The following is a 23,203-nucleotide window of genomic DNA, read 5'->3' as shown; positions in this document are numbered from 1 at the left end:
AAAGTCGTCGGCGAGCTCGCTCGCTTCTTCTTATATTTGCGCAGGGAGAACCTTGCCCTTCCGCTGTCTGCTCGCGCGGTTTTCTCGTGGTGAGGGGAAGAGGGATGTTTCACGCTTTCACCGTGATGTCCGTGCTCATGTTACGGAGCGTACGAAAGTCACTCGTGCTCAAGGGACGCCGCTAAACGAACAAACAAAAGATGAGCGCGAACTATCAAGTGTCACAGCTCGACACTTGGAGCACGCTAGTTTCTTTCGCTGCTTCGGCCGCCTTTGCAACAGGAGCGCTGTTCAAACTGATAGTATCCATTGGCGAGCCTCACTTCGTATAGCTTTAGTTTCTTGCTATCGCATTCATTGCTTCGCCCTTGCGGCGAAACTGTGACTTTTTTCTTCGTAGCTCTAAAACGGGAGATACCTAATTAGTGTCACATCACAAGAGAAGTTGTGATAGCTAGCTGACGCGTGCTTCCATCAATAACTCCGTCGCTACGAGTGGCAGCATGGTCACCGCGTGCGAGAAAACGTGCATGATGATGCTTTCGAAGAACTTTAGCGGCAGATGCTACGTAGCGCCCTTTGGAGCTAGAAGAGAGCGGGGAGAGCGTGGACCGATATTGGGTGAGGAGGGGGAAACGCAAGTGCAGCTGGCGGCATCCTCACTGGTCCTCCCCGCATCTCGTTGCGCACCTTGAGCACGAAGGGAGTATGTGCAATCCATAACTTTGCTCTCCGCAGCGGCTGAAGGCGTGTCGATCGAGGAGCTGCAAAAAGAAAGCGACGGCGGATCGAGAGCGCGAAATGAACAGCCCTGCGGGGGGGGGCAACGGCCGAACAGAAGCAAAGCATAGCTGAAGAGAATAAGAGGCGGGTGCTGGAAAGGGGTTGGGGGAGCAAGCACACGTGGACCTCTGTTGGAAATCAGCAATATTTGCTGGCAGGCTAGTTAGCGATGCATCGAATGCAAATCGGCGCTGCGAATTTGAAGATTCCCATTCTATTGATAGCTTGACGTCGCGAACGCAGGTTCTTGCCGAACTGGTACACTCTAACACGGCCGATTTGATGACGTCAATGCAGCTTATTCACGTGACGGTTAACTTCAATGTGATAAAGACGTGGCCCGGACGTTACTGGCCCCTTTGCATGAATAAACCGGCATGCGGTGTACAGATAACATTACCGAGACATCACAAAACTTCGCGTCCCACCTTGTTGGTATTCGGACATGGCGGTTTCAGTGACGTCAGTGCAAGCCATCTATAGAAGACTGCAGCTGGCACAGGAAACGTACAAAATTTAGAGAGCCTGCGTCAGCGTTACGTTTCTTCCTATGCCCTTGTTTCCATTGCGTTTCGACTCACTGCATGGCAAACATTAAAATGCCGCGAGTCGCGACATTGTTAGATGGGAAGTTGTCCAGTCTCTAGTGGTTCTCCGAGGTTTTAACGCGATAGCGTTAAAGAGCTCGTATCGCAGAAATTCCGCCGTCGGCGTCGGCCCCGTTGGTTGTGAGCGAAAAATCATCATCTTGTCCGTGACCGAAAAATCGAAAAAGCTGCAAATAAAATAATAATAAAAATGTTGGGTCCGAGTGAGAATCGAACCCAGGCCGTCTGCGTGGCAAGCAGGTGTTCTACCACACAGCCACGCCTCTGCTTGGAGCTGCACTGAAAGTAACTTTCATGCTTCCCAAAAATACGCGTCCTGTATACGGGTGTCACAGTACGAGATTCAATATGGCAGTAATATTGCGTGGTACAAGCGTACATTGCCATCGGGCGTCACACCACGTCAATATCATAACGACTTGGTGGTTTAAAGACAGCCACCCATTACAAAAGGCACACACATTACTGCGCGTGTTCCCTTAAGACCACGTAGTGGGTGCATCGCAGCTTCGAAAAGGGTTCTCGCGCATAATTGCTCCTGGTTTAAAGCATGCTACCCATTACATAAGGCACACATCTTAGTGCGCGCATTCTGTTAAACACTCGTAGTGTTCGAAGTGCGCACTAGGGGCAGGATATTGCTATCGCGTTCAACTCTTAAAGGCGAAGCTTAGGCGTCCCCCAATTTTTTGGTCTCATTCACTGCTAAAGTTGGATGGGAAGTTTGTGCTTTCTGGGAACGACAGGCCTGTGCGAACGCCTTCGACTTTTCACTCCCCTTCCCTTTCCCCCGGCGTAGGGTAGCCAACCGGACTGCTGTCTGGTTAACCTCCCTGCCTTCTCCCTTTCGTATTCCCTTCCTTCCTTCGACTTTTGCAGTGCGACCCACACGTACGCGTCAGCGCATCTATTGCTCATTTTCTCATTTCCTACTCTCATCTTTATATTCCCCTTTCTCTTTCCCCCAGCGTAGGGTAACCAACCGGAATTGTTTGTGGTTAACCTCCCTGCCATTCTGTTTTCTTTCTTTCTTCTCTTAATATGCGTCACAATATTGGGGGAATTTCGCTCAATTTTCCCGGTCTTTCGCGATATTCACTCGCGTTCACGACCTCAGATTTTTTTAAGGCTATCCCATATATTTGCTTACACGCCTGAGTTCGGTGGGTATGCAACGTGGGAAGCAGCGCACGGAGACCGGAGACAAGGCACACAAGGAAGACGCGAAGCGTTTCGTGTCTTCCTTGTGTGCCTCGTCGCCGTGCGCTGCTTCCCACGTAAATATGAAATGTCACCAACTCGCCTGTCGTGGGCGCCACCGATAGCAGCGCCCCGAGCGGCAACGAAGTGAAGCGGACGGTTTGGCGGGAAGAACACAGATCGGCGCGGCCATCACTGCTATTACGTCGATTGCATAGCATGTACTAATAAACAGTTATCTCGTTACCCTGGCTGCCGTTACTCCAATCCCGGCCACAGCTACGACATGGTGCCAGCGGCGGGATGACCAACGAATTCCGAATTCCAGAGCTGTGGCGCCACAAACTCTGGGTTTCTCCACTACCTCGCAACATGCACTCGCAGACACACGAAGGCAGACGAGGGGCGCGCTCTCGGGCCCTCGAACACCAATATGGATCCAAGCAGGGTGTATACTACGTTGATGTGGCAGGGCCGTCGCCCACCGGATTCTACACGGCCGCCGTAGTTCACCGGGACCAACGCGTTAATGGGCTCTCCTATCGGGCTATCAACTCCGCGCGGGCAGAGGAGGTAGCAATAGCGCTTGCCGCCTCGGACACGAACTCGAGGGTGATCATCACAGATTCGCGCAGAGCCTGTGAAAACTACCTGGCGGGCGAGGTCTCACCTCTAGCCTACGACATTCTAAAACGAGCCGAGAGGGATTCGGACCCCTCACCTAAACGCATCATTTGGACTCCGGGCCACCAGGGCCTTAGAGGTAACGAGGCTGCGGACGCGGCCGCCCGCGCGCTTATCCCCCGGGCACCTCACCCAGGCTTTTCCGGCTCAGAGATGCAACCGCTTCTGCGATTCAAAGAAATTCTGGCTCACTATTGTGAACGCCATCGGCTTTTCCCGGTCCCTGCTAAGGGCTTGAGTAAAGCCGATGAACGAACCTTAAGGCGCCTGCAGACCAACACTTTGTTGTGTCCTGCAATAGTGAAACATTTTGACCCGAAAGTTGATGGGCGGTGCCCTCACTGTGGGGAAGTCTCCGATAACTTTCACATGGTTTGGGCATGTCAGTTGAATCCTTCCATTCCCCCTAACCCTTCCCCTACTAGAGACGCATGGGAGGCAGCCCTACTCAATTGCTCAGGCCTGGAGTCTCAACGGGCTCTAGTCCAACGGGCGCGGGTAGCGGCGTTGTCCAGTGGAGTCCCGGAATAAGGACTCCCCCTATGTAAAGGGTCCTTTTGTGCCTGCAAACTCTCATTTTAATAAAAGTTTTTTCACACACACACACACGCAGCGTGACGCCGCCGAGGACAGCGAGCCGAACATAAAACGGACGCACACCGATCCGGTGTCATGCGAGACGGTCACGACGGAGACGGAGAGCGCGCGAGCGGCACTCCGAGAATGGCGTTCAACCCGCTCGCCGTGGAGCTGCCGACGAAGCTCGATTTCCGCAAGCCCGAGGATTGGACACGATGGCATCGCAGGTGGGAACGCTACCGTCTCATCTCCGGTCTGACGGGCCAGGACGAGACGACGCAAATCAACACGTTACTCTACGCCATGGGGGAAGAAGCGGAAGACGTGCTCACCGCCTTGAAATTAACAGACGAACAGACGTCATCATACGCTGCCGTGGTGAGTGCTTTCGAAAAGCATTTCCTGCCCCGAAAGAACGTCATCTATGAGAGAGCGCGGTTCAACTCTCGGAAACAAGAGCCGCACGAAAATGTCGACACGTTCGCGACCGAGCTGTTCAAGATGGCTGAAAGATGCGATTACGGAACTCTCAAAGACGAATTGATACGGGACAGGCTCGTAGTAGGCCTACGAGATGTGAAACTCAGTGAGAGGCTGCAACTTGACCCCGAACTCACGCTCGAGAAGGCGATCACAGCTGCCCGCAATTCAGAGAGCGTGAAGCAGCAACACAAAGAAATGCGCTCCATCGGACAGTCTACTCTCGACGTCGGCGAACTACACGGCCAGGCAAACTCAAAAAATCGTCGGAATGAAACGAAGGCGCCCTCCAGGTCACGCCCGCAACGCATGGGCAAGAAGGGAGACGAACGCTGCAAGTGGTGTGGAAATGTGCGCGACCACACGAAGGTACAGTGCCCCGCGGCGAACAAGACTTGCAACCATTGCGGGAAAAAGGGCCACTATGCGTGTGTGTGCCTCTCAAAGCCGAAGGACGATTTTCCGAGCTCCCGAGAACGGCCTAAAGGACTAGAAGAGCTATATTTAGGTGAAATGACTGTGGAAGCAAATACGCCGTGGCGGATTACTGCCACTCTGAACAAGTCGCCTTTCACCTTCAAGGTCGACACCGGCGCGGACGTGACTGCGATCGCACATGACCAGTACGACAGCAACGTCATGGGACCCATCAAGCCAACGCAACAGCTGTTGATAGGCCCAGGTCAGACGACGATAGCCACTGTTGGATACGTCGATGCGACAGTAGCCTGGCGCAACACTGAAATCCAAGAAACAGTCTTCATCATTAAAGGACTCAAAGAAGCGCTGCTTAGTCGACCAGCTATAGAAGCACTCGGGATTCTTCAACGCCCTCTCGAGTTAGCCGAAACTCGCGCACAAGCAACGGATGTTCCGGACTTTTTGGCATCTTACCCTAGGCTAACTTCCGGGCTGGGATTCATGAAGACAGAGTACCGCATCAAAGTCAGAAATGATGCCAAGCCATACGCAGTCACCTACCCCAGGCGCGTGCCACTTCCACTGCTTCCACTCGTGAAGAAAGAGCTGAAAAGGATGGAGGACATGAGAGTCGTCCAGAAGATTGAGCATGCGACCGAATGGTGTTTCCCAATGGTTGTTGCACGTAAGAAGAACGATGAGCTGCGCATCTGCGTTGACTATGGCCAGCTGAATCAACAAATATTACGTGAACGCGTGCTTATGCCTACAGTGGATGAGTGTCTCGCAAAACTTGCTGGTGCAACCGTTTTCAGCCGCCTAGACGCACGAGCAGGATACTGGCAGGTTCCCCTGGCCAAGGACTCTCGTGAATACACCACCTTCATCACACCAGTTGGGAGGTTCCAGTTCCTGAGGCTTCCTTTTGGGATCTCCACGGCACCGGAGTTCTACCAACGAGAGATGCTCCGCATACTCGAAGGACTAGACGGTGTGAGCTGTCTGCAAGACGACATCATAATCTCAGGAAAGACAACTGAGGAACATGACACCAACCTACGGCTGGTGCTGAAGAAGCTGGAAGATGCAGGTGTTACTCTCAACACCGACAAGTGCTCTTTTCGCCAAACGCAAGTAACTTTCTTAGGACACGTCGTATCTGCAGCAGGAATCAGCGCCGACCCAGGAAAGGTCAGGGCCATAACCCAGCTCGACCCACCACGTGATGCGTCAGAAGTCAGGTCTTTGCTGGGCTCTGCAAACCATCTGGCGAAATTCCTCCCAGACCTAGCGGACTTTACGAAGCCTCTCAGAGACTTGCTACACCAAGACGCTGAATGGCACTGGGGTCCAGTTCAACAGCAGAGTTTTGACAGACTCAAGCAAGCTTTAAGCAGGACACCGATTCTCACTCACTACGATGCTCAGCTGCCTCATACAGTGTCTGTGGACGCCTCCTCATATGGTCTTGGGGCGGTACTACTACAGCAGTCGCAACAAAGACTCTTACCGGTGGCATATGCATCACGCTCCCTCACAGACACTGAGCAACGATATGCCCAAATCGAAAAGGAGGCTCTGGCCATCACATGGGCTTGCGAACATTTCCGCAAGTACCTGTTAGGATCAACCTTTCATGTGGAGACAGACCACAAGCCCCTAGTGCCGCTACTGACGACCAAACGTCTCGATGAGCTAAGTCCTCGCCTCCAACGTTTTAGGATGCGTCTTTTGGAGTACGACTACACCATGTCCCACACTCCTGGCAACAAACTCTACACAGCGGATCTTCTCTCACGGAAGCCGTTAAAAGAGCCAGCCAACGAAGATGAGAGAAAGCTCGAGGCTGCGGTGCACGAGTTCGAAGAGTTGGTGCTTGAACAGCTCCCTGCTTCAAATCACCTGCTCAACAGAATCAGAACCAGCATCCAGACAGACAAAACACTCTCCAAGATAGCCACTTTCTGCACGACGTCTTGGCCAACGGTGCATGGGCTGTCCCCTGACCTGAAACGCTATGTCGAGGTGGCGAGTGAAATTTCACTCGTTGATGGATTGCTCTTCAAAGGTGACAGAATAATCATCCCACCAGACATGAGGGTCGAAGTTCTCGAAAAACTCCATGCAGGCCACTTGGGCACAACAAGGTGTCGAGCAAGGGCAAGAGAAAGTGTATGGTGGCCAAGCATAGGGAAGCATATCGAAGACTTCGTGGACAGATGTCCAACCTGTCAGGAGCACAGAAAGCCAGGAACCGAGCCCCTGCTTCTAACTCCATTGCCCGCCCACCCTTGGGAAACGGTCGGCATCGATCTCTTCACGCTGGAGGGGAAGGAGTATGTCGTGGTAGTGGATTACTACTCCCGATTTATCGAGCTGGAGCAGCTGAAGAGAACAACTACAAAAGACATCGCCCAAGTCCTGGAACCAATATTTGCACGATTTGGTGTTCCGACGACAATACGCACAGACAATGGCCCGCAGTTCACTTCTGCGGAATTCAAGGAACTGGTGCAGCGCTGGGGAGCCACGCACACGACCTCAAGCCCTTACTATGCACAGAGCAACGGTATGGCTGAGAGAGCCGTGCAGACAGCAAAGCAGCTTCTGAGGAAGACCTCGAACATAAACGAAGCCCTGCTTGCCTACAGAGCCTCACCTGGCGTGGAAGGGTTTTCACCGGGAGAACTACTAATGGGCCGTCGCCTAAACACCACAATACCAACCACTCCGAGAATGCTAGCCCCAAAGTGGGATGACAGCGAGTTCAGAAAAAAGAACGAAGCCTATAGAGTGCAAGTAAAAGCAACATACGACACCCGGCACAAGGCACAGAGCCGAGGACGCTTATCACCGGGCACAGCTGTACGCATCTTCACTGGAGCTGCATCACATGGCGTGGTAACACAGTCAGCGCCGCAACCAAGGGCCTACATTGTGCAAACTGACAGAGGGCCTGCAAGACGCACGGCAAGGCACCTGCAACCTCTGCGAGGCGTGAGCTCCACAAGAAGTGGGCGTGTTTGCAAGAAACCAGACCGCCTGGACTTGTAGGACTCAATCCTTTAAGAAAGGGGGGTGTCGTGGGCGCCACCGATAGCAGCGCCCCGAGCGGCAACGAAGTGAAGCGGACGGTTTGGCGGGAAGAACACAGATCGGCGCGGCCATCACTGCTATTACGTCGATTGCATAGCATGTACTAATAAACAGTTATCTCGTTACCCTGGCTGCCGTTACTCCAATCCCGGCCACAGCTACGACATCGCCCAACTTTCAACTTTACTTACCCCTTTAACTGCTGCTGAGTGGATCCAGTATTTCGGCTAATGTGCATACGAAGGATATAAGTGCGTGGCAAGTAAGAACCAGCAAACGGGTTCGTATAAAAATCCTGCACGCTGCAATGCCACTTGGCGTTTCTCTGTCCTGCGCAAGAAAAAAAAAAAAAAAACCAACTGCTTGTATTAAACATGTACAGTTGGGCGTTCCCAGGAAGGGGGCGGCGAGTTAGAAGCACACTGGGCATGCGCCAGTCCCCTATGAAGTTGTGCATACCGATGATACCTGGCACAACACGAGGTTCAACAAAAGTTGCTTGTCCCGCCCACATTCCCATGTCAGTTGTGTGTACGTCGTCGACGTAAACTATCATTAGGTGCTTTCGTTTTAGAATCCATTTGCGAGCACTTTGGAAGTGGGGGAGCAAGAAAGGCTTGAGCTCCATTCTCTCCCCTCCCTCACCTACCAACCCTGCTCCTCGGAAAGAGAGGGGTTCAGCTTCCCCCCGTCCATTTGGGCCCACTTCGCAATGGTTCCCAACCTGCCTTCGCAGTGGAAGATAGATGTCAGGAACCTTGAACGGCACACGGTAAGCACCTGTAAGCACAGCCCTCCATGGATTTGTGCGTACGTGACACCTACCAACAGTAATTTGAGTGTAGCAGCAACGTCCCATCTCCCTGGAGCACGCCCGTAGCCAGGGGGAGGGGGGAAAGCTAGCCCCCCCCCCCCCCGTGAAATTTTGGTGGAGTAGGTGTTTTACCAAAAATAATTAAAAAAAGTGTTTTTCTCAAATAGTCAAGGTTTTCAGCAAGTGGGCCTCCCCCGAAAAAAATTCCTGGCTACGGGCCTGCCCTGGAGCATGCCATCATCGACGGAGTGCTCCGGTTGCAACACGTTCGGCCATGGGAGGAGTGGTGCCCAAGGTAATCTACAGAACACAGGAAGGATCTTCGATCTGTAGGAGGCTGCTCGATATCCTCGAGCCTTGGGTCGCAATAGAAGACTGGCATTGGAGAGTTGGAACGAGACACGGTGGTAATGTTACAGACGTAAGAACAGCCGCGCAAAGAGTAGTGAAGAAATAAAAATATAAATCCATCTCTCACGAAAAAAACAGGGTTGGTTTGAGTCAATGCGACGGACAATCTTTACATCAGTGGAGTCAATTCATTTCCTATTCTGGGCAGTTGTCGGTCCCTTTAACGTGCACCTATATCCAAGTACACGGGCCTCAAGCATTTTCGCCTCCATCGAAAATGCGGTCGCCGAGGCCGGCATTCGATCCCGCGACTTGCGGGTCAGCAGTCGAGCGCCATAACCGCTAGACCACCGTGGCAGGTCCCGCACGAGAAGAAAGTGAAAAAGAAAAAAAGAGCGAGGCACATATATATTCCTGTTCATACAACTTCTTCCGAAGCTTTGCTGTACGTACTTTCGGCCCTACAAAGGACTCGTCTTTTGCTAGGCGTCTGTGAAGCCAACATATCCCCCGCGGTGCCCCCTGATTTTCGGATTCCGCTTCCGTTAGTCGATTTGAAGACACCTGCGCACGCGAACGGGCCATTAGACTGCTATTTCTCCGTTTACGATGTCAACTATACAGTGCGCGATAAGGCTAGACAATAACATATACTTGCTTACCGCTATCTGTGCATGAATGAATGAGGAATCTCGCTGGGAAACCAAAACGGCCACACGCAACCACCGAGTCGAAAAATTGCGACAACACTGAAGACATGCGGCGACGGTATCCCTGGTGTTTATGTAGCAGCACGCCATGACTTATGAATTGCGACGGCGTCTGCTAGGTTGCGGCGGTTGATATTCTCTTGGGTCTATATAGTCAATTGTTGATCGGTCAGAAGCAAGTGGTAAACGAGTACATATTGCAAAGTGTGGTGATCGGATGGGCAAGTTGATGACAGATACGTACGGCGTTTCAAGAAATGTGTCCAAAATCCTCAAAAATCAGGAAAATGCGATATTTGCTCGCTGCATTCACCATTCTTTTTCTGTAGCGGTAGGCATGATTTGGGGCAGTAACCAAGGAAGTTAAATTAATAATATTTCTAATTAGTGGAGTTGGGCGGTTATGTAAAATGGGAGAATTGAAGTACTTCACGCGAAGAACACGTCGCAGCTTTGAGATTTCGAAAAATCTGCCTCTCGTAATAATTGCGAAGTAATGAAATTTACCCAAATTCAGCGGTAAGCCAAAACCAAAATGCGGAAGAGCGCTACTGCCGTATTCTTCTGAGACGTCCAGCGAGCATCCTACAGCTCTGTAACCGTTGTCTTGAAAAGTGACGTCATTCTGATCATCTGCTTGTTGCCTTCATCGGTGCTTCTGTTTCGCCGTTGAAATTGATTGGATTTCATTACTTCACAGTTATTACTGGAGGCCGCTTTTTCGAAATCTCAAAGCTGCATTGGATTTTTCGCATGAAGGACTTCACTTCTCCCTTTTGACACAACCGCCTAACTTCAACTATTTAAAAGTTAATTGATTTAACTTTCTTAATTACTGCCCCGAATGATGTATTTAGCCATCATAAGATGCCTGCGGCTACAGAAGAAGTAATTGTGAAGGCATCGAATAAATACCCCATTTCCCTGATTTTTGAGGATTTTGGACACATGTTTCTTGAAACACCCGGTACAGTTATGTACGGAGGGACGGACACAGGATTTCTCCAAGGAGGGAGGGGGGGGGGGGGGGTTCAGCTCTTCTCGGAGGTGTACATTCAATAATTATTGGGGGGGGGGAGGGGGGGAGGACATTCGGACCCCCCCCCTCCTGGATCCGCCCGTGGGGAAACAGCACAAAAGTGTACACCAACAAGGACTGTCGAGAACGATAAGTGGCTTGACCTCTCGTGTCCTTTTCGCGCTTGTGTAACATTTGGCCCGTTTACGTAGAGCTATATATACATAGATAGTAGTGCATATTTCGTGCCTATGGAACCAAACTATCAATTGACATAATAAGTTTTGAAAACTTTTATTGCGCTAGATGGCCCAAATTCGAAAGAGCTATTTTAAATCCATGACGTCAAACTGAATTTCTGGCGCCGTTGCAATGGATATATACATTGTACGTCCGACCGCCCCGTGGTGTGGCGCTCAGAGAGTTCAGCAGGGCAAAGAAAAATATGCATGGAAATTTTTTGAAGCGTGCCCTTAGGAAACCAAAGCTGACTTATAGGATGCTTAGTAAAATGTCTTATAAAACATTTACTGAACAGCCCAAAATAGCGACGCCCACGAATCGAAAATAAAATCGGTATACTCGGTGCCCTTCTTTTTCTAGACAATACAGATTTTCATAAAAATTCTATGACAGTCAGGAAGCTATCGGCTTCGCACGCGAACTCTACGTCGAGGCGGAAATGCTTTGCCGCAGCTAGAGTTACACTGAAATGACTAATTAACAAAACTCTTTAACTAGCCTTTTAATTATCGACTTAAGGGCAGTTTATATGGTAAAGTTGCAGGTCATCACAATTTATGTCATACAAATTGGACACTAAAGAGAAACAATGAATCGGCCTAGATCGATAAACTGTGCTCTGAGAACTCTAATGTCGTTAATTTCGCCCATCATAGGTTTATTACTAGAGGAGAAAATAAAGTTCAAAGTTTCATTCTTAAATTTCGCGCCGAAATATCGCGCCGCGTGACGTCACGGATTTTAATGTGTATTTATCGAATTTTGGCGCCATTGGCTCAAAAAAATTACCACAAACTTGGTACGTTAAGTCTATGGCCCCCTCAGAGGACATTGTACCTCATTTTTACCGATTAGGAACTACGTAGTCCCTAGGCGCCGTCAAAACATGTGACGTCACGGCTATAGTCTACCGTCCGCATGGCGCACCGTATGGGGAGGGGTTGACGCTTTCTAAATGAGCCCGCAGGGGGCGCTGCGCGCTTTCGGAATAAAACTGGAAATGAGAGCATAGAATCAAAGTCTGGCACCTCGTATTTAAATGACAAACAAATAATAAATATAGCCACAAGAGTCGAGGAAGAAGTAGGCAAAATACCAGGCAAGGACTGGGAGTACAGTGAGCTATTAGATCTAATGACGAAAGAGATAGGGAGAGAGAAGAAAACTATTTGCTGGAAAGGAAAGAGGAAGCCAAAAAGTTGGTGGAACAAGGAAATCCGGGAAGCGATCGAGAAGCGGCGTGAAGCATCACGGAATCATAGAAGGGCAAAAAAGGACAAGCGACCGCAGGACGAAGTCAACGAAATATGGGAAATATATCTAGAGAAAAAATCCATTGTGCAGAAATTGGTCGAGGCAAAAATTAAAGGCGAAAGTGAACGCTGGGTGACAGAGATTCACGAAAAAAAGGAGGCCGCACCTAGGATATTTTGGAGCCACATAAAGGCGCTAGGTAGGAAGTCTGTCACAACGCAACAACATATTCTCGATGAAGGAGGAAATCAATTGGAAGGGTACGAAGCGCTAGGTTACATTCGAAAGGTAACAGCCGATTCGTTTAAAAAGAGCGTCCAGGGGATTTCCCCGGTGAGTAAAAGTGTGGCGGAGAGAGCAACCGAGGAAGAGCTAGTGCTGGAGAATTTCAATTGGAAAAAGGCTGAAGGAAAAATTCCAAAGCGCACTGCCGCGGGTTTAGATGGTATTCCCGTTAGCCTCATTAACGAACTAGGAAATAGCACTAAAGAAGCACTGCTGAAAGCTGTAGAAAAATGCTTAAAGGACAGGCAAATACCAGATAGTTGGCGAAAAGGTAGAATGAACTTAATCTATAAAGGCAAGGGAGAAAAGGATAACATTCGCTCGTATAGACCACTAACCATTACATCGGTACTATACAGGTTGGCGATGCAAGCAGTAAAAATGAAAATAGAAAAGTGGGCAGAACACAACGATATTTTGGGACAACTCCAGAATGGATTTCGAGTCGACAGGCGGTTAGACGATAACCTGTTTGTTCTCACTCAGTGTATAGAAATATCTAAAATAGAAAATAGGCCCTTGTACATGGCTTTTCTAGACATCACTGGGGCGTACGACAACGTTCATCAGGAAATTTTGTGGGATATATTGAAAGGAATTGGCATAGGCGACGACTGTATACAGCTTTTGAGGGAGATATACCGAGAAAATACAGTTTGCATAGAATGGGAAGGAATGAATAGCAAAGAGAACGTTGAGATTAGCAAGGGGCTGAGACAGGGATGTCCTTTGTCCCCGCTGTTATTCATGCTGTACATGGTGAATATGGAAAAAGCGCTAGAAGGTAGCAACTTTGGTTTTAATCTGTCACACAAACAGGGCGGCGTGATGATTGAGCAGAAGCTTCCAGGATTATTTTATGCTGACGATATTGTCTTATTTGCTGACAGTCGAGAGGATATACAGCAGCTGGCGGATATATGCGGAAGGGAAGGGGAAGCTCTAGGACTAGGATTTAGTGTAACAAAATGTGGATTGATGGTATTCAATGACCCTTGTGATCAGGCGGTGTCAATACAGGGCCAAGAAATACCGAGAGTGAGCGAATACAAGTACCTCGGAGTATGGATAAATGAGGGTGACAGGTACATGGAGGTACAGGAAAAAGCCTCAGCAGCAAAAGGAAAGAGGAATGCTGCAATAATGAAGCACAGAGCATTGTGGGGATACAATAGGTACGAGGTGCTTCGAGGTCTGTGGAAGGGTGTAATGGTTCCGGGGCTTACTTTTGGGAACTCAGTGGTGTGCATGAGGGCAGAGGTGCAATCGGGAATGGATATAAATCAAAGGACTGTGGGACGCCTCGCGTTGGGTGCTCACGGGAAGACGACAAATGAGGCTGTAAAGGGCGATATGGGATGGGCAGGTTTTGAGGCGAGGGAGGCTCAGAGCAAAATAAGGTTCGAAGAAAGGCTAAGGAATATGAAGGAGAGTAGATGGGCAGAGAAGGTGTTCCGTTACTTGTATAGGAAGAGCGTGGACACACAGTGGAGAAAAAGAACTCGGAGGCTCACTAGTAAATATACGGCTGGTAGTGTAAGCAGTATGTCAACAAAGAGCGTTAAGCGAAAAGTCAGAGAGGCGGAGAGGATTTACTGGATGACAGCTATGGAGAAAAAACCGGCTTTGAGTAACTACCGGAAGGGCAAAAATGAAATAAGGAGGGAGGCATTTTACGACAATTCAATGGGAAGCGCTTTACTGTTTGAAGCGAGATCGGGTTGCCTTAGAACGGGTAGTTATAAAGCGAGATTCAGTAAAGAAGAAGAACAATGCACGTGCTGCGGGGAAGATCAGGAAACGGCGGAGCATGTTCTGATTGAATGTGGAGACATCCACCCAGGTGTACGTTTGGGCACGAGCCTACATGACGCCTTGGGTTTTAGAGACAATGGAAAGCTGAACACACCCGCGATTGAAATAAGTAAGAGACGGTTAGAGTATTGGTGGCAGAAAACTAGAGAGAAAGGACAAAAATAAATAATGGAAAAAAAAAATAAGGACATTCTGCCGTAAAGGGCACAGAACGAAGCTGAAAACTTAAGGTTTTTTTTTTGTCTTCTGGAGTAAAATAGTTTTAATTGAAGTAAAGACACTAGGCCAACGCTAAAAAAAAAGAGTAAAGGTTTTTTTTTTTTTTTCGAGCCTGGTGGCACACTTGTCACCGCCCCGTTATAAAGGGGACGCTCATAGCATCCATCCATCCATCCATCCATGTCACCCGCTCATTGCTCTCGCCTGCTTGTTCGTTATGTTGTGTTGTGGTGCTGCGGATTGTCCGTTGTGTCACTACGACCACAACTGCAACGGCGTGTTTGCTGGACTACGTGGACCTCAGTCTGGGGCCGGGAACGAATGACAATCCAACTGCAGCAGAATTTTTAGTGATAGTTCGCTAGCATTTTATAACATTGCAAAACCACATAAATCAGGAAATTGTGCCCCAGAAGTTATCACTGCTCTGGCTTCTCTTCCTGAGGTACAAACGGAAAGCAAGATTGCTGTACTGGATAATTTGATTGATAGAGGAATGTTTGGTGATGCTCAATATGCACTGCAAGCGCTTTGCGCAATATCAGTTCGTCGGACCACGCGTCTTCTGTGACGGCAAAAAGCCATGAAATGCTTATTTATGATGTGGCAGGGTACACAGTAAGAAAGATCCTGAGGAAGACTTCCTGTAATGAGTGTACATTGCTGCTCTCTGTGGAAAAGCGCGGTGCTGTGGATCATGCTTCTGAATCCACACCAAATTTCCACAATTGAGGTTTGATGTACCCTTCGGGCTCTCTTAAGGATATTATAACCGTCCTTGAGAACAGCTTCACGACATTTTTCAGCGTAAATAAGCTACACGAGCAAAGAAGATAACTCTTAAGGGCTCGTTTTTTTTTTTTTTTTTGTGAAACACACTATTTAATGAGAATTCTAAAAGAAAATAATGCCATGGAAAGTGTACGGGATGTTATTTGTAGTAATTAGGATATAAATGTGAAGAAAGTAAAGTGGACGAAAAGATAACTTGCCGCCGGCAGGGACTTTCTTCACATTTATATCCTAATTACTACAAATAACATCCGGTAGTTTCCCCGGCATTATTGTCTGTTAGTTCTCATTAAATAGTGTGCTACACGAGCAAAGCATTCTCGACTTTGCCGATTTCATTACGTGGGTACAGCTGCCTGCGCTAACATGCACAGAGCATGCACAGCAAATTACTTGCCAAATAGTGAAGTTTTACATTCTTCTAAGGCTGCGCTTTTTTGTGAAGGCCCACTAACAATGAGAGAACAACAAAAAAAGAGCAGCTGAAGCATTTGAAAATGAGAAGATGTAAATAATTTCCCTACCTGTGCAACTCTTCATATTTATTTGCTTTCATAACCACTTTCGTTTCCCTGTCTTAGTTTTTTTTTTTTTGATGCTCATGCCAATAAAATATTTGAAAAAAAAAGTAAACTGGTTCTTTCAATGTCAGTTGGTGCCGTTCCACCTGAGAAACAACCTACACACGTACTACAATGCATTCCTTTGATACATGTGCCTCGGCAAAGCAAGCCTTTGCGCACGAAAGCACGCGAGAACTTGTTAATCAAACCGGTTAGTATTTGCCATGGGCACAATTACGCTGCAGCAAAAAAAATATTGCAAGAAATGGTCTAGCTGAACTATGCTGAACGTGCGCCCGCGCTTCGGCGACACGTAGCTGGTCGGCGGAGCGCCGCTCCCCAGCATGAGGACTGCTCGAAGCGCCACCACCCGCATCATTCGGTAAGCGTGCTCGCTCTCCTCCGCGGACGGCAGACTAGCCAATATTCTAGTAATTCTAGGGACCCTAGTCACGGCGAATGGTGCGGAAACTTCAAGGTGGCGCCGCCACCCACATTTTGTTTTTGCACGTCTTCTCGCAGAAAGCGTGGTGTTTTTGGTATCGTGAAAGAGTACTTTACTAATATGTGAAAAATCGTTTTGCTCTTTAGTGTCCCTTTAAATCGCAAAAAAAAAAAAAAATGAACGTAATTTTAGATATCGAATTGCAGTGTGGAGATTGGGAATTTCAGTGGGGCCGCTGGGGAGAACCTTAAATTACAGTGTTCTAGAGTACACTGTACTTAAATGGAGCGGCAGAGCGATTGGTGGGAGAAAGTGATGTGCAATTAAGTGCAAACCCACAAAACACGAAACCTCTGTAAAATGTTTTATAGAGGTTTGTAGAGGTTTTAAACGTTTTAAAGACGTTTTATAGAGGCTTTGTGTTTCATTGGAAGATTGACATGTGCGGACTCAGCGCTGCGAAGACCCGCGCGTTAATTGATAATGGTTCCCATAGAGCCCATCCGCATTTAACAAAATACCTCTTATAAAGAACACTATATATACAGTTACTCTCCCGATCATTTTGTTAAAACGAAAAAAAAAGGAAGTTTACTAAAAATTGTATACTTACCAAACACTGGTTCCTTTTGCTCAGCATCCGAGAGAACCAAGCGGCCCGTGCGAGCCAGTGGCGTCTTGGGGTTGAAATTTTTCAGTTTTGCTTGCGTATATGTAGTCGCACACATACAAACGCACGCACGAACATACATAAAGTATGGTTGAACCCCCCCCCCCCCCCCGAAAAAAAATTTCTGGCTACGCCCCTGGTTTGTGTGTGTGTGCGTGCGTGTGTGTGTATGTGTGTGTGTGTGTGTGCGTGCGTGCGTGTGTGTGTGTGTGTGTGTGTGTGTGTGTGTGTGTGTGTGTGTGTGTGTGTGTGCTAATCTGGTGAGAGATAAACTTCAATGAAACAGCAGCTGGATTACCACGGACGGAGGCCCTCTTCCAGGGAACGGCTGGCCACAGCGGCTCGCCGGGCTTAGCCGAAGGTCGAATTTCGCTAATTCTGCCATATTCTAGTACACTGTAGAACTCGCCATGTCTTTAATTTCGCCATCTTGTTAACTCAGCTTGCCCCAGAGGGCGGCCTCTCTGGTTGGCTTGAACTAAAGTCCCTAGATTTTTCGTTTAGAACAGGGAAAAATCTAGGGACTTTAGCTTGAACCGCCGCCGTTCCAGGCCGTTCTAAGTTAGCTCCGCCGGAGAAGAAAAATCAGAAAATAGGACCGCGTTGTGGCAACTCATCAGAAGAAACGGCCACGCTGCACTGCTGCATGTGCAATTGTGCATTTTTTATGTGCTTGCGTGGTCGCATGGTTTATTTTGAAAAAAATTAATGTGATCGATTCAGCTGCGTGCGACAAGAGGATGCGAAACGTGACTGCAAATCAGCTGCGAAAGGAGAAGATGCCCTACTTTTTCATTCTGTAACAACAAGTATGTATGGTTGTTTATTTGAGGTAGGAGGAGGGAAGGAAAAAGAAAACTTGTACTGATCGCCTCACTGCTTTCTAGCTGAAGCAGGCACAATTATGTAACGTCGCGCGTATTCATTGTCGCAACCTTCAAGGCCTTGCCACAACTGAAGCTTCTTGAACATCCTTTGCAAGAAAACATACACGAGATTTCGTACCTTTTGCTGAGGTCTCTGGCTGTTGGCACAGTCAGTGCAGTTGGTGTGCTGTCATCCTTGTTGGCAACTTTGGGTCTGCCATTCCGCGCCTTTCCCCCTTTCCCGTCGCGGCAACTTTGGACGACTTGTTGTTAGATGTTCTCTGCTTGTCGTACCTTGTTTACCTTCCATGTTAACATGTGCTGCTTTTATCTTTGGTGATCCCTTGTTTGAGACATACTATGCAACCTTTCGGAGTGATGTCGTAGCGTCTTGCCTTTTGTTTCGTGAACTAGCTCGACTCGCACAGGTACACACTTCCTTGTTTGCATGTCGTCTGACAACGCGTGCGAGCCGTGCGAGCTCCTTCAGCGGGACAGTTTAAATTAGCGCCAGATTTCACAGAGGGATTTCGGGATATACTGCAACGTTTGTGATCGCATACGACATGACACATTAGCAGTCATCGCGCATGTAGATACGCGCGTCTTCCGCAGATATGAGCCACGATGAAGTTCGAAACCAACCGCGGTTCCACATGTATGACGACGACGACGGACACCAGTCCCTATTTGAAGCGTTTGTGTCGCACACAGCTAAAGGTATGACAGCGCTGGCCCTTGCACAATTTTCGTTAGGCTCGAGAAGTGTACGCAGCTTGAGGAGTTCTTACGCTTCAAGAACGTTGTTTTTCAGATTTGGGCCCGATAGACGAGGACTGGTTTTTCAAGGAGAGAGCTTCGCAAATATCGGAGTGCAGCGAGTTTGGGAGCAGCGGCAGTGTGTCGTCGAACCCTTGCACTCCGGTCGCGTCTCCGTGCTTGCCCTGCGACAAAAATGAGACGCCAGCTTCTTCCACAAATACTCCAGCGTCCATCTGCCGGCGTAACGCCAGCTTCCTCGAGTGGACTCCCCTTTCGCCTTCGCCAGTTGTGTGAGTTTCTTGACCATTGGGACTTGGCGTAGAAGGTGCAGTCAAAGGGAGCTTCAGCTGCATGTCACTACAGTCAACCTAGGGTGACGGTGAAAGTCTAGATATTTAAGTAATCGCATATTGCTCCCAAAATATGCAATTGGTTATAGATAGGGGTGTGCGAATATCAAAATTTTCGAATACGAATCGAATATGAATATCCACCTTCGAATATCGAATATCAAAGGAAAAATGTCTCCACAGTAACAATATTTTATTTAATATGTAGCTATATGAAAAAAAAAAAAAAAACATTAACAGCCTGACTGGCAACACAACATACACTGCTATCTCCAGAACACAATGTCCAGGCTAGCACAATGCACATCACAACACAAGCAAATATCACGGCACAATGAAAGTAATGACTACATGTTGTCATGAAGAAATATGAGTTGCTCCACATGATCAGGCAGCAGGCGCTCCCTTCTAACAGAGACACCCCCCCCCCTGCCACTGAAAAGGCACGCTCGCTTGGAACAGAAGTGGCTGGTATAGGGAGTTACATGGGGCAAAGCTTTGCCAGACTGGGGTATCTGAAGGTGCCTACAGTCCGCCACCAGTCACGTGGGTCACTGTCTTTCTTCAGAAGTGGTCCCGCATAGTGAACGAGTGGTAGTGCGGCACGTTACGGCCGCATAATATAGAAAATGTACGGTTACATGATCGCCAACAGGGCTGCACATCGGAGATGCACCAGCAATAAATCATACGTATTGGGGCGCTCGTCGCAGGCAGATATCGTGCCTCCGTGTACTTACGATGTTTATCGCTCCTCTCGGCAACGTTTTTAGCGATACGAACGCAGCAGAAATGTGGAAGACGAGTTATATTATGGATGATAATCGAATCGCATATTCGAATTTGTCGAATATTCGAAGTTACCGAATATTCGAAACTTTTCGAATGCACGATTTTCGAATCGAATACGAATATTTCGAATGTAATATTCGATGAATATTCGAAACTTTCGAATATTCGCACACCCCTAGTTATAGACAGCACTCACAACTACTATATCTGGTAACTGTTTATAAGGAATATTGCTGTAAGCATACCACAGAGCAGTTATGCGGGGCTCATTTTTTCATCATCTGCATATTTGTCTGTTGCTTTTAGCGATATTTTTATGATATTTTTAATCGAGTACCACAAAGGTGAGATCTGGGCAGAACGTGTCCATTGCGACTAATTTCGTTGCTTACTGAGCTGCTCTCGTAACTTTAAAATACGCAGGACAAGCGTGTTCAAAACCCCAGGAGTGCCAAAATCTCTTCCACAAAGCCTTGTGATAACCAAAAACACACCCAGCCCCCTTTGGTCACCCTCTTTGGAAACACCACCCCACCGAACTGCTCGTATGTTGAAGTTTTACCTTCATTATGGACCGCCATTATTGAGCTGCAAGGTATTTATGTATGTGTACCTATGCTTTTTCAGGGAGCAAACAAGATGTGAAAGTAGTAAGTGCAGTAAAATCCATTACTTTGTAGCTGCTGGGAGCTAAATGCCTGTGACACGGCTTTGTAAAGGCTGTCTTACTAGGATTGCATTTTGAGAAATGTTCTTTTCTGTACCATATAAACGGCATTCACACAATTCATCATCAATGATTTCTTATAGCAGCTTTTGTAACAAGATTTTACTAAGGTGGTATTGAGTTTCATGCATATTCGGTATCAAAAAGTATTAGTTTCTATTAAGCACTTTATGTCAGCATACATAGTGATTGCAAGAGATGTTAGAGAGATAATATTGGTGTCCTATTTGTGGCCTCTGCGACACTGCTGGCAATGAGCTTGCATTGGGGAGAAATGTATGAACTGCACATTTTGAATTGTACCATACATTAGTGACGTGTTTAATGCTTATAGAAATGTGCCTTCCCTGAGTTTCTTTTCTTAAAATCCCCTTTCCTTGCAACCTGCACTATAAGTAACATCACATTTCTTTCATCAATGAGGTCCTTGGTGGCAGGTTTGCATATATGCAAGAATTAGTTCAGCAGAGCTAGCCTTGAACACTTAAGTAAAGCTGTAAAGTCGGAGATCATCATCAGTAGGATTGCAAACAAGCATGTTCTAATGCCATGAAGTCATCATCAACAAATCTTAATGTGTTTATGTGTTTCTCTTTGTGAACCTACAGTTTGCTCCAAGGAACTTGTTTCATCCGCCAAGAAAAAGCCAGCAAAGCCTGTCATCTGAAAATGAAGACAATTTAGAGGACGAAGAGTTCAAAGATGTTTCGTCTGACAGAGAAGAGAACTTTGACTCTGTACTTGGTGGCCCCGAGAAAGAGGTGCCCCTCCACAAGTCGGAGGTGCAGAATGAATATGGCTTCGGTGCCGAGGACAATCGCCAAAAGCACGGTGAAGCTTCTTGTGACATACCACAAGTCTACTTAACAGATACAGACCATGGCTTTTTGAAAGTGACTCCTGAAAGGCATGCTTCTCACAGTGCGTCGAGGTTACTTGATGCTAAAATAGGGAAACGAGGAGACTTTGTCGCTTTAAATGATGGCAGTGCTTGCCTAAAGCATCACTTGACAGTGAATGGGACTTCTCACGATCATGTGCCTGACATGACTGTCATCATAACCACGGCGCCTTTGCCGTGCCAGACAAAGGAGTGCCTGAGACCTAATTCGAAGCTAGAAAATGTCTCAGCTGCCCCATCGGTGGCCTTGAAAACTGCTGCAACAAGTCCTCATACTGCAGGTGGGACTGACTCTAGCCCACATAACAAGTCTTTCAGCAGCACATCGAAGGAATTCTCGTTTTCTGAGGACAAGAGCGATGGTGTCTTCGGACGAGCGGAACTTTCACTCACCCAGATGTTTGAAGTGGCTGAAAGCACAATTGCTTGTATAGAGGCAGCTGATATGGGTTTCACCCAATGTATGTCTTCAGGAAGTGAAGCTGTGTTGGACAGTGACCCTGGCAGCATCACAAACAATGTCAAATCGAAAGCTCATAAAGGTGATGATAAAATACCGGGCATGCAGCGACTACCATTGCATTCTAGGACAACTCATGGCAGCCAACCGGCATTATCTATAAAACAAAATAAAGTTTTTCACTATGTTGACGGAGATGACAAGCCTCACACCACAAATTCCACTGCTAGAAACGTCGCTATTTCATCTGGCTTCAAGACCAGGTCCGGGAAACAAGTTGCCATACCAGAATCCTCACTCGGTGCTGCAAAAGGAATGCTTGCAATGACCGATAAAGCAATTGTTAATGACAAAATTGTGGAGCAGCTAGAGGCCAGCTCTGCTGGAAGCACAGCAAACCACTGCGACAGAGGGAACATGCAAACACCAGCATACTTTGAACAAGCGGGGGACATGACAGCTCAACCTTGTTCTGGAGCTAGATCCAAACAGACAAGTAAGGAATCAATGGGAAATCCTGCTCCAGCGCTTTCTGATGCTCGCGGAAATCCAATAAAGGACTCGAACATTACATTGATAAAGCCACAAGCTCAACCTGGCACATTCACATCAGGCTTTGTGACTGCTAGAGGGAAGCCTGTATATGTGCAGGAGGAAGCACTCAGCCACGCTCGTAAGTTTCTCGCTGACGGTCCTAGTGCGCCGGTGCAACCAGTGACAAAAGACGACAATGTGCCAACATTCTTCACAACTGGAACAGGAAAGGCGGTGACAGTCTCGGTTGATTCACTGACAAAGTCAAAAGGAGAGTACGGCTCATTTAAATCGGGCTTTACTACAGCAGGAGGCAAGCCTGTCTACTTGCAAGAGGATGGCATTGATCGTGCACGGCAATTTTTTTCTGAATCTAGTTGTAACATGCCAGGTGAAGAATTAGTGAAGGATTCCGCATCTTTGCTGCCAACTGGTGGTGATAGAAAGGCAGCGAAAGGCTTCGGTGACTCAATAGCAAAGCCTAAGGGTCAGTCTGGTACAGCGACATCAGGATTTGCGACTGCTGGAGGGAAGCCTGTGTATGTGCAGGAAGAAGCACTCAGTCCACGCTCAACAGCTTTTTGCTGAAGCTCCTTCAGATTTACCCAAGAAACTGCAGCATGACACTGGGCCAACATTTCTCACAACTGGCACAGGGAAGGCAGTGTCTGTGTCAGTTCACTCACTGGCGAAATCAAAGGAACAGCATGGCTCACTTAAAACTGGTTTCCACACAGCAGCAGGCAAGCCTGTCTGCATACAAGAAGAAGGCCTCAGCCGTG

At 48.0% G+C, this 23,203-nt stretch overlaps 2 protein-coding genes across 2 annotated transcripts; both read left to right on the top strand.

The window, feature by feature from the left end:
• Nucleotides 1–3,998: 3,998 nt before the first annotated feature.
• LOC119381543 (uncharacterized protein K02A2.6) lies at nucleotides 3,999–7,808 on the top strand. The gene has a single exon (XM_037649318.1). It carries the CDS (start codon nucleotides 3,999–4,001, stop codon nucleotides 7,806–7,808), a length of 3,810 nt encoding a protein of 1,269 aa, XP_037505246.1.
• A 10,303-nt stretch (nucleotides 7,809–18,111) lies between these two features.
• On the top strand, nucleotides 18,112–23,019 carry LOC119382772 (uncharacterized). The gene is made up of 5 exons (XM_037650619.2): nucleotides 18,112–18,615; nucleotides 18,710–18,947; nucleotides 20,223–20,344; nucleotides 20,427–20,449; nucleotides 21,135–23,019. Exons 1-5 carry the CDS (start codon nucleotides 18,513–18,515, stop codon nucleotides 23,007–23,009), a joined length of 2,361 nt encoding a protein of 786 aa, XP_037506547.1. The 5' UTR covers nucleotides 18,112–18,512; the 3' UTR covers nucleotides 23,010–23,019.
• Nucleotides 23,020–23,203: the final 184 nt, after the last annotated feature.

Source organism: Rhipicephalus sanguineus, chromosome 2 (genome assembly GCF_013339695.2).
Source record: "Rhipicephalus sanguineus isolate Rsan-2018 chromosome 2, BIME_Rsan_1.4, whole genome shotgun sequence".
Taxonomy (NCBI): Eukaryota; Metazoa; Arthropoda; class Arachnida; order Ixodida; family Ixodidae; genus Rhipicephalus; species Rhipicephalus sanguineus.
Note: the sequence above shows the minus strand (reverse complement) of the source record. Positions and strands in the feature narration are given on the sequence as shown.